Raw genomic sequence first — 12,242 nt, 5'->3', positions numbered from 1 at the left:
GGGCGACCAACCCGCTCCCAGGGGGCGGAACGTCAATTTAAATATTAAATAATGAGGCTGGCAGCCTCTTTTTTCACCTCCATTTTGAATTTAGCTGCATGTGGACGGGTTTCAATTTGTGAAACTGGCAGTTAAACCAAGGCGGGGACTGCTGCATCCAGGAGGTAAGTGGCTTTATACCTACCTCCTGGATCCAGGGACCCTGCCTAACCCACCCTCTGTGATCGGAGACCCTCCGCCATGAGGCCTCTGATTGTCTCCCTGGGCCTCTCACACCATCTCACCAATGCTGCCGGCCACAATCCTCTGGTGGCTGGCCCCGATCTTCTATCTCTCCCCCCCCCCCAGCAATCCCACCCTCCCGCGACCCTCCCCTGCCGATCCCCGCCCCCTCCCAAGCCAGCCGATCCCGGACACCACCTCCCCCCTGCGATCCCTCACCCAAACCGACCCCTCGCTCGCTGTCTGCAGCTGAGGCCTACCCGCCCACAGCCAACCTCTCAATCTGGCTGGCTGCGGGCGGGAATCCCGAGGCCTCACATGCAAATCAGGCCCTGCCGCTAAAGTCGGCAGGGCCTGCGGGAAGCCCGGCCTCCCAGGTTTCCCGCCCCCAACCCGTCTACCTGGAGAAAATTCTGGCTTAACTGCGAGGAGCTCATGGACTTCTTCGTCACTAAGCTTGAGCGGACAATGCTGCATTCCTCCCTTCCTCTTGCCCACCAAGCCAAGCTTCCCCCAAGATTCTCATCTGCCCTAGCCCTGAACCTGCATTTTTCTCTCGTTTCTCTTCCATCTTCCCTTATGGGCTCTCTGAGCTTATCTTGTCCATGAAACCCCTGTACTGCTCTCTCTCAACTCTATACCCTCTATACTATTGACCACCAAAATACCCTTCCCGGCTAGCTGACATTGTAAATGTTTCCCCTCCTCAGGTACTGTCCTCCTTCCTTTCAAATCTGTTGCCATCATCCCAAAAAACACACCGTTGACCCCCTCTGTCCTTGCAAACGACTGCCTCATCTCCAACCTCCATTTCCTCTGCAAAGTCCTTGACATTGCTGTCGCCTCCCAAATTCACGACAATCTTTCCTGCAACTCCATGCTGAATGACATGCTCTGTAACTTGTAACCATGGTGTTTATCCCTTCACATCCTCTCGACCTCTCTACAGCTTTTGACATGGTCGACCACGCCATCTCCTACATTGCCCAGCCGAGTAGGACTGCCCTCTCCGGGTTCCACTCTTACCTATCCAGTCGTAGCCAGAGAATCTCCTGCAATGCCTTCTCTTTCTGCCCGCACACCATTAGTTCTAGAGTCCCCCAAGATATATATCCTTAGCCCCATCTTTATTTTTTATCTTAATGCTGCCCCTCAGCAACATCATAAACTGACGATACTCAGCTCTACCTCACCTCCACTGCCTCTGTATTGTCACACTGCTTGTCTGACATCCAATCCTGGATCAGCCACAATTTCCTCCAATTAAACATTGCACAGACCAAAGCCAGTCTTTGGCCCCAGTCACAAACTTTGACCCCAAGCTGGATTTCTGACCCCATATACTCTCTATCACAATGACTGACTATTTCCATCTCTGTAACATCACCCAGATCCACCCTTGCCTCAGTCCATCTGCTGCTGAAACTCTCACCCATGCTCTTATTACCACCAGATTCGACTATTCCACTGCTCTCCGGGGTGGCCTCCCATCTTCCACCCTCCATAAACTTGGGCTCATCCAAAACTCTACTGCTGTGTTCTAACCCGCACCAAGTCCCACTTAGCCATCACCCCAGTGCTCGGTGACCTACATTGGCTCAGTCACCAACACCTCAAATTTTAAATTCTCATCCTCGTGTTCAAATCCCTTCACAGCCTCTCCCCACCCTAGTTCTGTAACGTCCTCCAGCCATACAACCCTCCAAGAGCTCTGCTTTCGTCCAACTCTGACCTCATATGCACCTCCCACTCCATAAAGACCCTCCTTAATTCCTACCTCTTTGACCAAGCTTTTAGTCACCCCTCCTAATAGCTCCTTCTTTGGCTCAGTGTTATTTTTTGCCTGATTACACTCCTGTGAAGCACCTTGGGACATTTTCCTATGTTAAAGGCGCTATATAAATGAAAGTTCTTGTTGTCATACTACAACTTGGTTACTGATGGTCACCATAAATGTAGCTGCTGCAGGAATGGCTTACTGCATAGGATTTCAAATTGGGGTCCCAGGAACTCACGTGTCTGTGAAGCAATCTCAGGGGACATCTGTATTTTATTTTTTAGAACCTATCCAGCGTTTTTACGTTTTTGATGGGCATTTCACCGTTGCTGTAAATTATTTTTGTGGAAATTTTTATTTTGCTGGTTGTAGATTCATAATTACCAGTAAAAAGTAATGGAAACAAGTAGTGTTGAGTAAAATTCCAACAACTATGTTGGCATTACTCACAGCACACGGAGCCACAGATCAAACAATATAAGGTTACCTTCACCTGCTCCTATCCAGAAAGGATTTTCATTCTTTTCTTTGTTGGCTTTTTGTGGTGTATCCATTTTCATATATCTATAGAATCCAAATCTGTTGGCAGACATAGCATTAATTATAACATTAAGCCATAAGACAGTTAAGTGAAATCAATGACTTTTTAACATGCTCTTAATGGTTTGAAGTATGTTATTAGAATATGGACAAGTTTTCTAGTCATCATTTAGAATATTTAGAAAATTACTAAACAAAACCATAGTTGATACCCTTTTACTGTCATTTCATTAAAGGTTCCAATTATTTCTAATAGACTTGCCCCAGACATTTTTATATTATTCACTTTTGAGTTTATCATTATGCTCAATAGTGCCTACAACATAAATTACTGTCCTTCGAGTCTCATTCCCTCCTCAGATCATCTACAATTTGGCCTGTTATGGATTTCACTCAACCTCCAAAAGGAGAAATCCAACTGGGGAAACCTCTAAGAAATTCTGTGAATTTTCTCCCAACCCCAGAAGGTAGAAACCCAAAGGATCCTGAAAATTAATCCTAAGGCCTGAAGGCAGCTTCTGCGGAGAGGAGGATGGGAAAACAAATCAGAATGTACGTTCTCATCCACTGACATAAAGCAACAGCCAAATCCCTGAATTACATTTTCATCACAAAAATTCCCACCTATATTTTCATTACATTTAATTCTTCATTTATTGAGTTATCTCCTTAATACATAGTGTTGTACGGTCTTACCTCTCCAAGTAATAGGCATTCTCATAATAAAAGCATTTGTTTTCTGACTCCATGTGCGTTAGCCTTGTATAATCATTGGGGTATACGTAAGTCAGATGAACCTTGAATTTAAAAATGTTAAATCGTTACTAAATAGAATGTACAGCACAGAAACAAACCATTCAGCCCAATTGGTCCTTGCCAGTGTTTATGCTCCACACCAGTCTCCTCCCACCCTCTTCATCTCACCCTATCAGCATATCCTTCTTTTCTTTTTCATGTGTTTATGTAGCTTTCCCTTAAATGCAACTATGCTATTTGCCTCAATTACTCCCTGCGGTACCAAGTTCCATATTCGAACCACTCTCTGGGGAATGAAGTTGCTCCTGAATTTCCTATTGGATTTAGTAGTGACTACTATTGGTTTAAACAGCAAACTGCACAAGTGTACCATTGCACTCAGAATGTTTCATCTCTCAAACAGATAATGCATTAAATTGATTCTTGCTCGCAGTAATTTTGGTATACATTCATATTCACTTGTGTATGTTCCACAGAATTAAAGGAATATTGAGGGTAATTTTCAACTTTACCACCTGGCTGAGGGGATCACCTGAAATCAATGGTTAAAAATCAGGTGGGTTCTACAACGGGTGGACGATCTGCTCAGTCAGATTACTGCCCAGCCGGTGAAGTTAGCAATTACCCCCATTGCTTCTCAACGGCAGCTGGCGCTGGTAGAATCACCAATGTTGTGGTTATACCACCAAGATGGGCCGTTAGGTACCACTGAGTTGCACTAACAAGGATGCTACAATTGACCTCAATGTCTTCAGTGGGGAAGAAAGGTCAGTCATGGTTCCTGTCCTGTTCACTATCCATAGACATGGTGATAAGTTCCATCTACTTGCACCAAAACATAAAAATGCCTCAAAGTGGAAAGCTCTACGCATCACAAAGGCCACAGGGAGACAATCAAATGACCACAGGAGACGAGCAAAAAATGTACACCTTTCTCCTCTTTCGCTTGTCGTTCACTTCTGTTTCTCTCTCTGCATTTCCATTTTAGGTATTTTTCTTTCTCACTTCATAGCCACTCTGGTTGTGGAATTTGCAAGTGTTGCTTCTTGCTGATGGACTAGGACAGCCCCACTCCCATAACAATCTTTTGTTTTCTTCTAGTCTCCAGCAAGAAAGGTGCCAAGGACTGCCACAGTGTATATATCTAAGAGATAAAGGTCCTCTGGCAGTAGAGTGGGAGATCATGAGCTTCTGAGCAAGACCCCTACCAAATTTGGTAAGCCCCATCATTTGTGAAGAACGGCTACTGGGGTGAGCCACGACAGGGTTACCAGCACTTGGAGAAGTAGAACCCAGCATGAGTCACAGTCTACAGACAGGCTGGATAGAAAAAGGGGAGGAAATTGGAGTGAGGTGGAAATTAGAACAAAACATTTTAAAATTCTTTTTTAAGTGTTAGAATTATAATTTGCAAACTTTACTGCAAGCCACAGTCTGGTTCAGCCTGAGACAGTGACCAGGGAGGGGGGTGGAATCAGTGGCGAGGGAATTAAATTTATGGCGGGTGCCGAAGACAATGGCTTCAGTCTTCTCAAGGAAATTTCAGCTCATCCAGGACTGGATGACGAAATTAATTACTGCGATGTAGGGTTGTTGTAGATGGATAAATTAAGGTGGGCCAAATGGGCTTCTTCATCTGTAAGTACGTTATGAATCTTGCAATTTTCTCATTTCAGAAATAATTGTGGATGTATTACACAAGGTAGCCACAAGATGGGAGTGTTATGTTTTGCTGCCAACTACCATATTGACTCGAATCAATTTCTACAGAAAAAATAAAAATAATAGCAATTTGCAGCCACAGACAGCTGCGATAAGAACAGAAATTACACAAATCTGACCATGGTAATTGCCAGAAGCAAAGATTTGGGGAAAACATAATGGGTCGCAACAATTCAAATTTGATCTTCTAAAACCAGTAAATGACAGTTAATTCTGAATTTGAACTTTCAGAGACTTCAGCATCAGGCCCAGCTTTCTTGAGGATTTCCATTTTTTTTTTTTTTAAAACATGCTCCTCCAGTCATCTTCACCATTAATTTATCCCAGCATAGACCAGAAGTAATTGCCAAATCAATGAGCTGAACGCTTGCAACTCTTACATAGATGAATGAGCATCACAAACAATCTTTCTCAACAGTTATTGATTTGATTGTCTTAGTGTTGAAGGTACTATAACTCACGACGTGTTAAGTCATTGCCTTTAACGGCCTGCAATAATTGAACTGTCACTCGTCTTTTAGGTGGGAAATAAAAATTCTGCAAGGGGTGATGTGATCAGCTAAAACAACGTATCATTTTGATGATATACACCAGTTCACTGAAAAATACAAAAACAGACTTAGGACAAAAATACTTTCCCCAGAGAGAATCCTGCTCAGGTGTTGTGATAATGATGATTTGCCTCCTCTAATAAAGTTGTTTATCTAGTTCACCAATATGCCAAGAGAAGCTAATCTTTTAATGAGGCCAGGATGACATACACTGCTAAAGGGTCTATTCCACTTTGTGCTGAGCATCCAGAATCACTTCATTTCGAGACCAGGAGATTAAAAGCATCTCACGTGGTGACTGATTTGCTCTGAAGCCACATTGATTGACCAGATAATAGAGATGCTCCAACAGTTTTCTTTCACTATAATTTCCACAAAGTTGGCAGTTAGGATACTATCTGCAGTTACTGGAGCATGACTTTGATTTCTTAGTCATGATGTTTAGTGCTTTCCACTCAGAAACTGAAACTACCGAGTCAGAGGAGCAGCTAATATCTTGGATCAGGCTTTGAAAAACTGAGCACTTCCACCAACAAGGCCAGCTGCTTCTTCACAATTAAGAATTTGAAGGACTCGCTTAACCGTGTTGTGCCAGATCTTGATGCAGTTGAGTGGTCTGCTGATGGAACCTTCAATTGCAGATGTCCTTTTCACAAAAAATGTGCCTTAAAATTAGGCAATTTGAATAGTAGCTCTTGATCACTCAACACATTTGTATGAAATTCTTTCTGTTACTTTAGCAGAGGTACAAACCCATTTATTCTCAATGTGCCTCCTCTTCTTAAAAAAAGGTACAATGCGGTTGGGCTTAATGTTGGAAACAGATATGACTGTCTTTACAGTCCTTGAATTGGTACCTCTCATGCTAATAGCAAGGTTTTTTCCAGAAAACCATTTGGTAGGGAGTTAAGTGTCCTTGTTCTTTTAGTTAGCCAATCTTCCACTCTGCCGAAGTATTTGAATATTTGATGCACAAGATGTGGCATTCTATAGTTGTCGAGAGAATTTTCTTGGTCTTAGCACAGATGTAGTCTGGATCCTTGAGTGGTAGAGCTAACAACCGTAGCTGTCCAGGCTGTCAGGCTTGTGGCTACGTAACTGCATCATCTGGTGAAAAAATTGGCTTTGGGAAAGCGCTTGACAAGATAAGACACAGCACTTTACTGCAGTCAGACCATAAACTAAACTTGAGCCTCCTTTCCTGTTCAGAGTTACTGCAGCCACCACAAACGTTTGCATACCAGGCAGGCCATCACCATGCCAAAGAATTACCTGACGTTATCATGCCCAAGTTTTTTTCTTCCAAATTCCTTCCATCTTCTCTTGAAGGTTCTGACTTGCTGTCATCCAGTACCTCACCCAAGTGAGCAATTATGAGATTTTCCAGAGGTACTGTCCTACAGATGAACCACTGCACCAATGGCAAATTTGCCTTTTCACGTGGTTCATTTGGGTGTTAAAGATCCTATGGCTTGATTCTCCCAGTGTCCGAACCAATATTTCTCCTTTGACCAATACCCCCAAAAAATTAACTAATTATCTTATATTAGTTTCAATCGCCTAGATGGGTCGGAGAGGAATTTCCTAGATTTTTTTCTCCCAAATTGGCCATTGGGTTTTTTATCTGGTTTTTCGCCTCTCCCAGATCACATGGGTTCGGGAGGGATGTAGAGTGATAGTAGATTTGAGGTTAGGATCAGATCAGCCATGATCTTATTGAATGGTGGAGCAGGCTCGAGGGGCCGATTGGCCTACTCCTGTTCCTATTTCTTATGTTCTTATGTCTGTTTGTTGGGATCTCGCTGCGTATAGGCTATCACCGTTACCAAATTAATAACAGTCATTGCACAAATTCACTGTATACAAAGCTTTCAGAAGTTTCTGAAAGCCATGATAAGGCACTATAAAATGCATGTTGTTCTTTTGTTTGGTTACCATTTTGTAACTCCAGCCAGAAAGTGTGTTTGTGAGTGAGGGCATAATCAGACTCATCATAGTTGAAAAGTCCATCAGGGCTCACTGCCTAGATTCGTACACAGTCACTAGGGTGAGGAACCAGAGGGCAGTGAGTGCCTGTGAAATTGTACCACACAGTATTCTGCAAAGTACTGCACAGGAGTGCCAGCCTCTGATATGTGCTCAAGTCCTGAGTTGAAACTTGAAGTCATGATCTTCTGACTCGGACACAAAAGGGCTACCAAAGGAGTCAAATTGACAACAATGAGAATGGGAATCCTGGATGATTTTCCCCTTCCTAGCCTGGTGTGCTGAGATCAGGGACAAGTTATAGAACAGTGAACAGTGTGAGGAGCTCTGTACCAAGCACCCGCATATATTGCCAATGAGGAGCTCAGCCAACTGTAAATAAACTATGAAATTAAAATGCCCCGATTGGCATTACTGTCTCTAACATTCCTCATTTCATAAAATTTATGAGTAAATCATGCAAAGTTCCCCCTGTTCCCACAAGACATACTCCTGCTATCTGCCCAGGGGTCAGTGTGACTTCTGATTTGAAATTATCAATCTGTAATGAATTATAGGCAACTTGTGCTTCAATTTAAGTTTGTTAGCAGAGCAATATAATTTTCACCTCATCAGTGTGGACTGCAATATGCATCATCCAGTGATTTCTATGATGCATTGCTAAGATTGTTAATGTCCACGTGAGTCTTGCCAGCACTTTTGTTCGATAACCAGTGTTCTGGCGACCAGTGGTAGCAGTGCCAACAATAACTACCTTAAATCTCTTTTGGATGGTTTCCCATTGTGCTGCTGGTGCCAAACCAGGAAACTATTCAGAGAGTGACTATCAACAAATTTTCTGAAGCACAATTTTAAGTTGCTTAGGAAATGTTTTGACTTGGGGTTGTACAAGACTTTGTCATTGTGTGACCGGGACACGTGCAGAATGCAGGAATGGATGGAATAAAGACCAGCAGCCACAGGATAGATTTCAAGCAAAAAATGTGATAATACAGGGCATAGTTATTGAAATTAAACAGAACTTATGCTACTTTGAGATCTAGCCACAGAACCGAAAACCAACATTCTTAGGAGATAATAGCAGGCTTTTCCTTGATCTATTCTGATTCAGGTGATGTGTGCCAGGTTAAAAAGTGGTACATTTATCATTTGCAATACTATGCTAAAAGGTTTCAATACTTTATTACAGAAACCAATGTAACAGTTTTTGAATATCACGGTTCAGTTTGACAACCTGGGAAATTAACAGGGGAACGGTATTATAGTGGTTATGTTACTGAACTAGTAATCCAGAGGCCTGGACTAATAATCTGGAGACGCAAGTTCAAATCCCACCATAGGAGTTGGTGAAGTTGAATTCAGTTAATTAAATGAAAAACAAAAAGCTGGTATCAGTAATGTGACCATGAAGTCATCGGATTGTCGTTAAAAACCCAACTGGTTCACTCATGTCCTTTAAGGAAGGGAACCTGCCGGCCTTACCTGGTCTGGCTTATGTGTGACTCCAGACCCACAGCAATGTGGTTGACTCTTAACTGCCTCTGAAATGGCCTAGCAAGTCACTCAGTTTTATCAAACCACTACAAAAAATTACAATGCAACCGGACCGACCACACGGCATTGACCTAGGCATCGGATTTGGACAAAGACACATTCATATTCAGAGAGCCGACCCCGCAAAGTCCTCTTCACTAACTTCTGGGGTCTTGTACCAAAATTGGGAGAGCTGTCTCCCAGACTCGTCAAACTACAGCCTGACAGTCATACTCACAGAATCATACCCTTCAGCCAACGTCCTGGAGTCCTCCATCACCATCCCTGGGTATGTCCTGGAGTCCTCCATCACCATCCCTGGGTATGTCCTGGAGTCCTCCATCACCATCCCTGGGTATGTCCTGGAGTCCTCCATCACCATCCCTGGGTATGTCCTGGAGTCCTCCATCACCATCCCTGAGTATGTCCTGGAGTCCTCCATCACCATCCCTGAGTATGTCCTGGAGTCCTCCATCACCATCCCTGGGTATGTCCTGGAGTCCTCCATCACCATCCCTGGGTATGTCCTGGAGTCCTCCATCACCATCCCTGAGTATGTCCTGGAGTCCTCCATCACCATCCCTGGGTATGTCCTGGAGTCCTCCATCACCATCCCTGAGTATGTCCTGGAGTCCTCCATCACCATCCCTGGGTATGTCCTGGAGTCCTCCATCACCATCCCTGGGTATGTCCTGGAGTCCTCCATCACCATCCCTGAGTACGTCCTGGAGTCCTCCATCACCATCCCTGGGTACGTCCTGGAGTCCTCCATCACCATCCCTGGGTATGTCCTGGAGTCCTCCATCACCATCCCTGGGTATGTCCTGGAGTCCTCCATCACCATCCCTGGGTATGTCCTGGAGTCCTCCATCACCATCCCTGGGTATGTCCTGGAGTCCTCCATCACCATCCCTGGGTATGTCCTGGAGTCCTCCATCACCATCCCTGGGTATGTCCTGGAGTCCTCCATCACCATCCCTGGGTATGTCCTGTCCCACCATTAGGACAGACCCACTGGAGGTGGTGGCACAGTGGTATATGGGAGAGAGGGAGTGGCCCAGGGAGTCCTCAACATTGACTCTGGACCCCATGAAGTCTCATGGCATCAGGTTAAATATGGGAAAGGAAACCTCCTGCCCTCCCTCAATTGATGAATCTGTACTCATCCATATTGAACACCACTTGGAAGAAGCACTGAGAGTAACAAGGACACAGAATCTACTCTGGGGTGGGGAACTTCAATGTCCATCACCAAGAGTGGCTCGGTAGCACCACTACTGACCAAGCTGGCCGAGCCCTGAAGGACATAGCTGCCAGACTGGGCCAGCGACAGGTGGTGAAAAAACCAACGCGAGGGAAAAACCTACTTGACTTCATCCTCACCAATCTGCCTGTTGCAAATACATCTGTCCATGACAATATTGGTAGAAGTGACCACCACACCATCGTTGTGGAGATGAAGTGCTGTCCTCACACTGAGAACAGACTCCATTGTGCCAACCCCCATTGTGTTGCGTGGCACTACCACCATGCTAAATAGGAGAGTCAGAACAGATCTAGCAGCTTAAAACTGGGCATCCAGGCACTGTGGGCCATCCGCAGCAGCGGAGTTGTATTCCACCACAATCTGTAACCTCATGGCCCAGCATATCCCTCACTCTACCATTACCATCAAGCCAGGGAACCAATGAGGAGTGTAGAAAAGCATGCCAGGAGCAGCACCCAATGTACTATAAAATGAGGTGCCAACCTGGTGAAGCTACAACATGTGCATGCTAAACAGTGGAAACAGCATGTTATAGACAGAACCAAGCAATCCCACAACCAATGGATCAGATCAAAGCTCTGCCATCCTGCCACATCCTGTCATGAATAGTGGTGGACAATTAAACAACTAACAGGATGAGGAGGCTCCATCCTCAATGATGGCAGAGCCAAGCACGTGAGTGAAAAAGATAAGATTGAAGCGTTCGCAACCATCTTCAGCTAGAAGTGCCGAGTGGATAATCCATCTTGGTCTCCTCCTGAGGTCCCCACCATCACAGAACCCAGTCTTCAGCCAATTTGATTCACTCCACATGGTATCAAGAAATGGCTGAGCGCACTGGATACAGCACAGGCTATGGGCTCCGACAACATCCCGGTTATAGTGCTGAAGACTTATGCTTCAGAACTAGCCGCGCCTATAGCCAAGCTGTTCCAGTACAGCTAAAACATTGACATCTAGCCGACAAATTGAAAATTTGCCCAGGTAAGCCTGCCTACAAAATGCAGGACAAATGCAATCCGACCAATTACCAGCCCATCAGCCTACTCTCAATCATCAGCAAAGTGATGGAAGGTGTCGTCAACAGTGCTATCAAGGAGCACGTACTCACCAATAACCTGCTCACGGATGCTCAGCTTGGGTTCCGCCAAGACCACTTGGCTCCAGACCTCATTACAACCTTCGCCCAAACATGGACAGAAGAGCTGAATTCCAGAGGTGAGGTGAGGTGACATCAAGGCAGCATTTGGCCGAGTGTGGCACCTAGGAACCCTAGTAAAATTGAAGTCAATAGGAAATCGGGGGAAAACTCTCCACTGACTGGAGTCATACCTAGCACAAAGGAAGATGGTTGTGGATGTTGGAGGCCACTCGTCTCAGTCTCAGGACATCGCTGCAAGAATTCCTCAGGGCAGTGTCCTAGGTTCAACCATCTTCAGCTGCTTCATCAATAACCTTCCCTCCATCATAAGGTCAGAAGCGGGGATGTTTGCTGATGATTGCACAGTATTCAGTTCCATTTGCAATTCCTCAGATATAGAAGCAGTCCGTGCCCACGTGCAGCAAGACCTGGACAATATCCAGGCTCGGGCTAAAGTGGCAGGTAACATTCGCGCCGTGCAAGTGCCAGGCAATGACCATCTCCAACAAGAGAGTGTCTGACCACCTCCCCATGACGTTCAATGGTATTGCCGTTGTTGAGTGCCCCACCAGCAACATCCTGGGGGGGGTCACCACTGACCAGAAACTTAACTGGACCAGCCACATAAATACTGTGATTACAAGAGCAGGTCAGATGCTGGGTATTCTGCGGCGAGTGACTCACCTCCTGACTCCCCCTCCAAAGCCTTTCCACCACCTAACAAGGCACAAGTCAGGAGTGTGATGG

At 45.1% G+C, this 12,242-nt stretch overlaps 1 protein-coding gene across 3 annotated transcripts in view; it reads right to left on the bottom strand.

Moving 5' to 3' along the window:
* The window catches only part of b4galnt3b (beta-1,4-N-acetyl-galactosaminyl transferase 3b), a 192,976-nt gene that overhangs the window by 32,378 nt on the left and 148,356 nt on the right, over positions 1 to 12,242 (bottom strand). For all 3 annotated transcript variants that reach the window (XM_086009008.1, XM_086009009.1, XM_086009010.1), the window contains 2 exons: positions 3,236 to 3,336; positions 2,487 to 2,578 (listed from right to left, as the gene is read on the bottom strand). In XM_086009008.1, coding sequence (XP_085865134.1) covers positions 2,487 to 2,578; positions 3,236 to 3,336 — 193 coding nt within the window. The remainder of the gene's footprint in view (positions 1 to 2,486; positions 2,579 to 3,235; positions 3,337 to 12,242) is intronic.

Source organism: Somniosus microcephalus, chromosome 16 (genome assembly GCF_052327205.1).
Source record: "Somniosus microcephalus isolate GS21.2 chromosome 16, FLI_Smic_1.0, whole genome shotgun sequence".
Lineage (NCBI taxonomy): Eukaryota > Metazoa > Chordata > Chondrichthyes > Squaliformes > Somniosidae > Somniosus > Somniosus microcephalus.
Note: the sequence above shows the minus strand (reverse complement) of the source record. Positions and strands in the feature narration are given on the sequence as shown.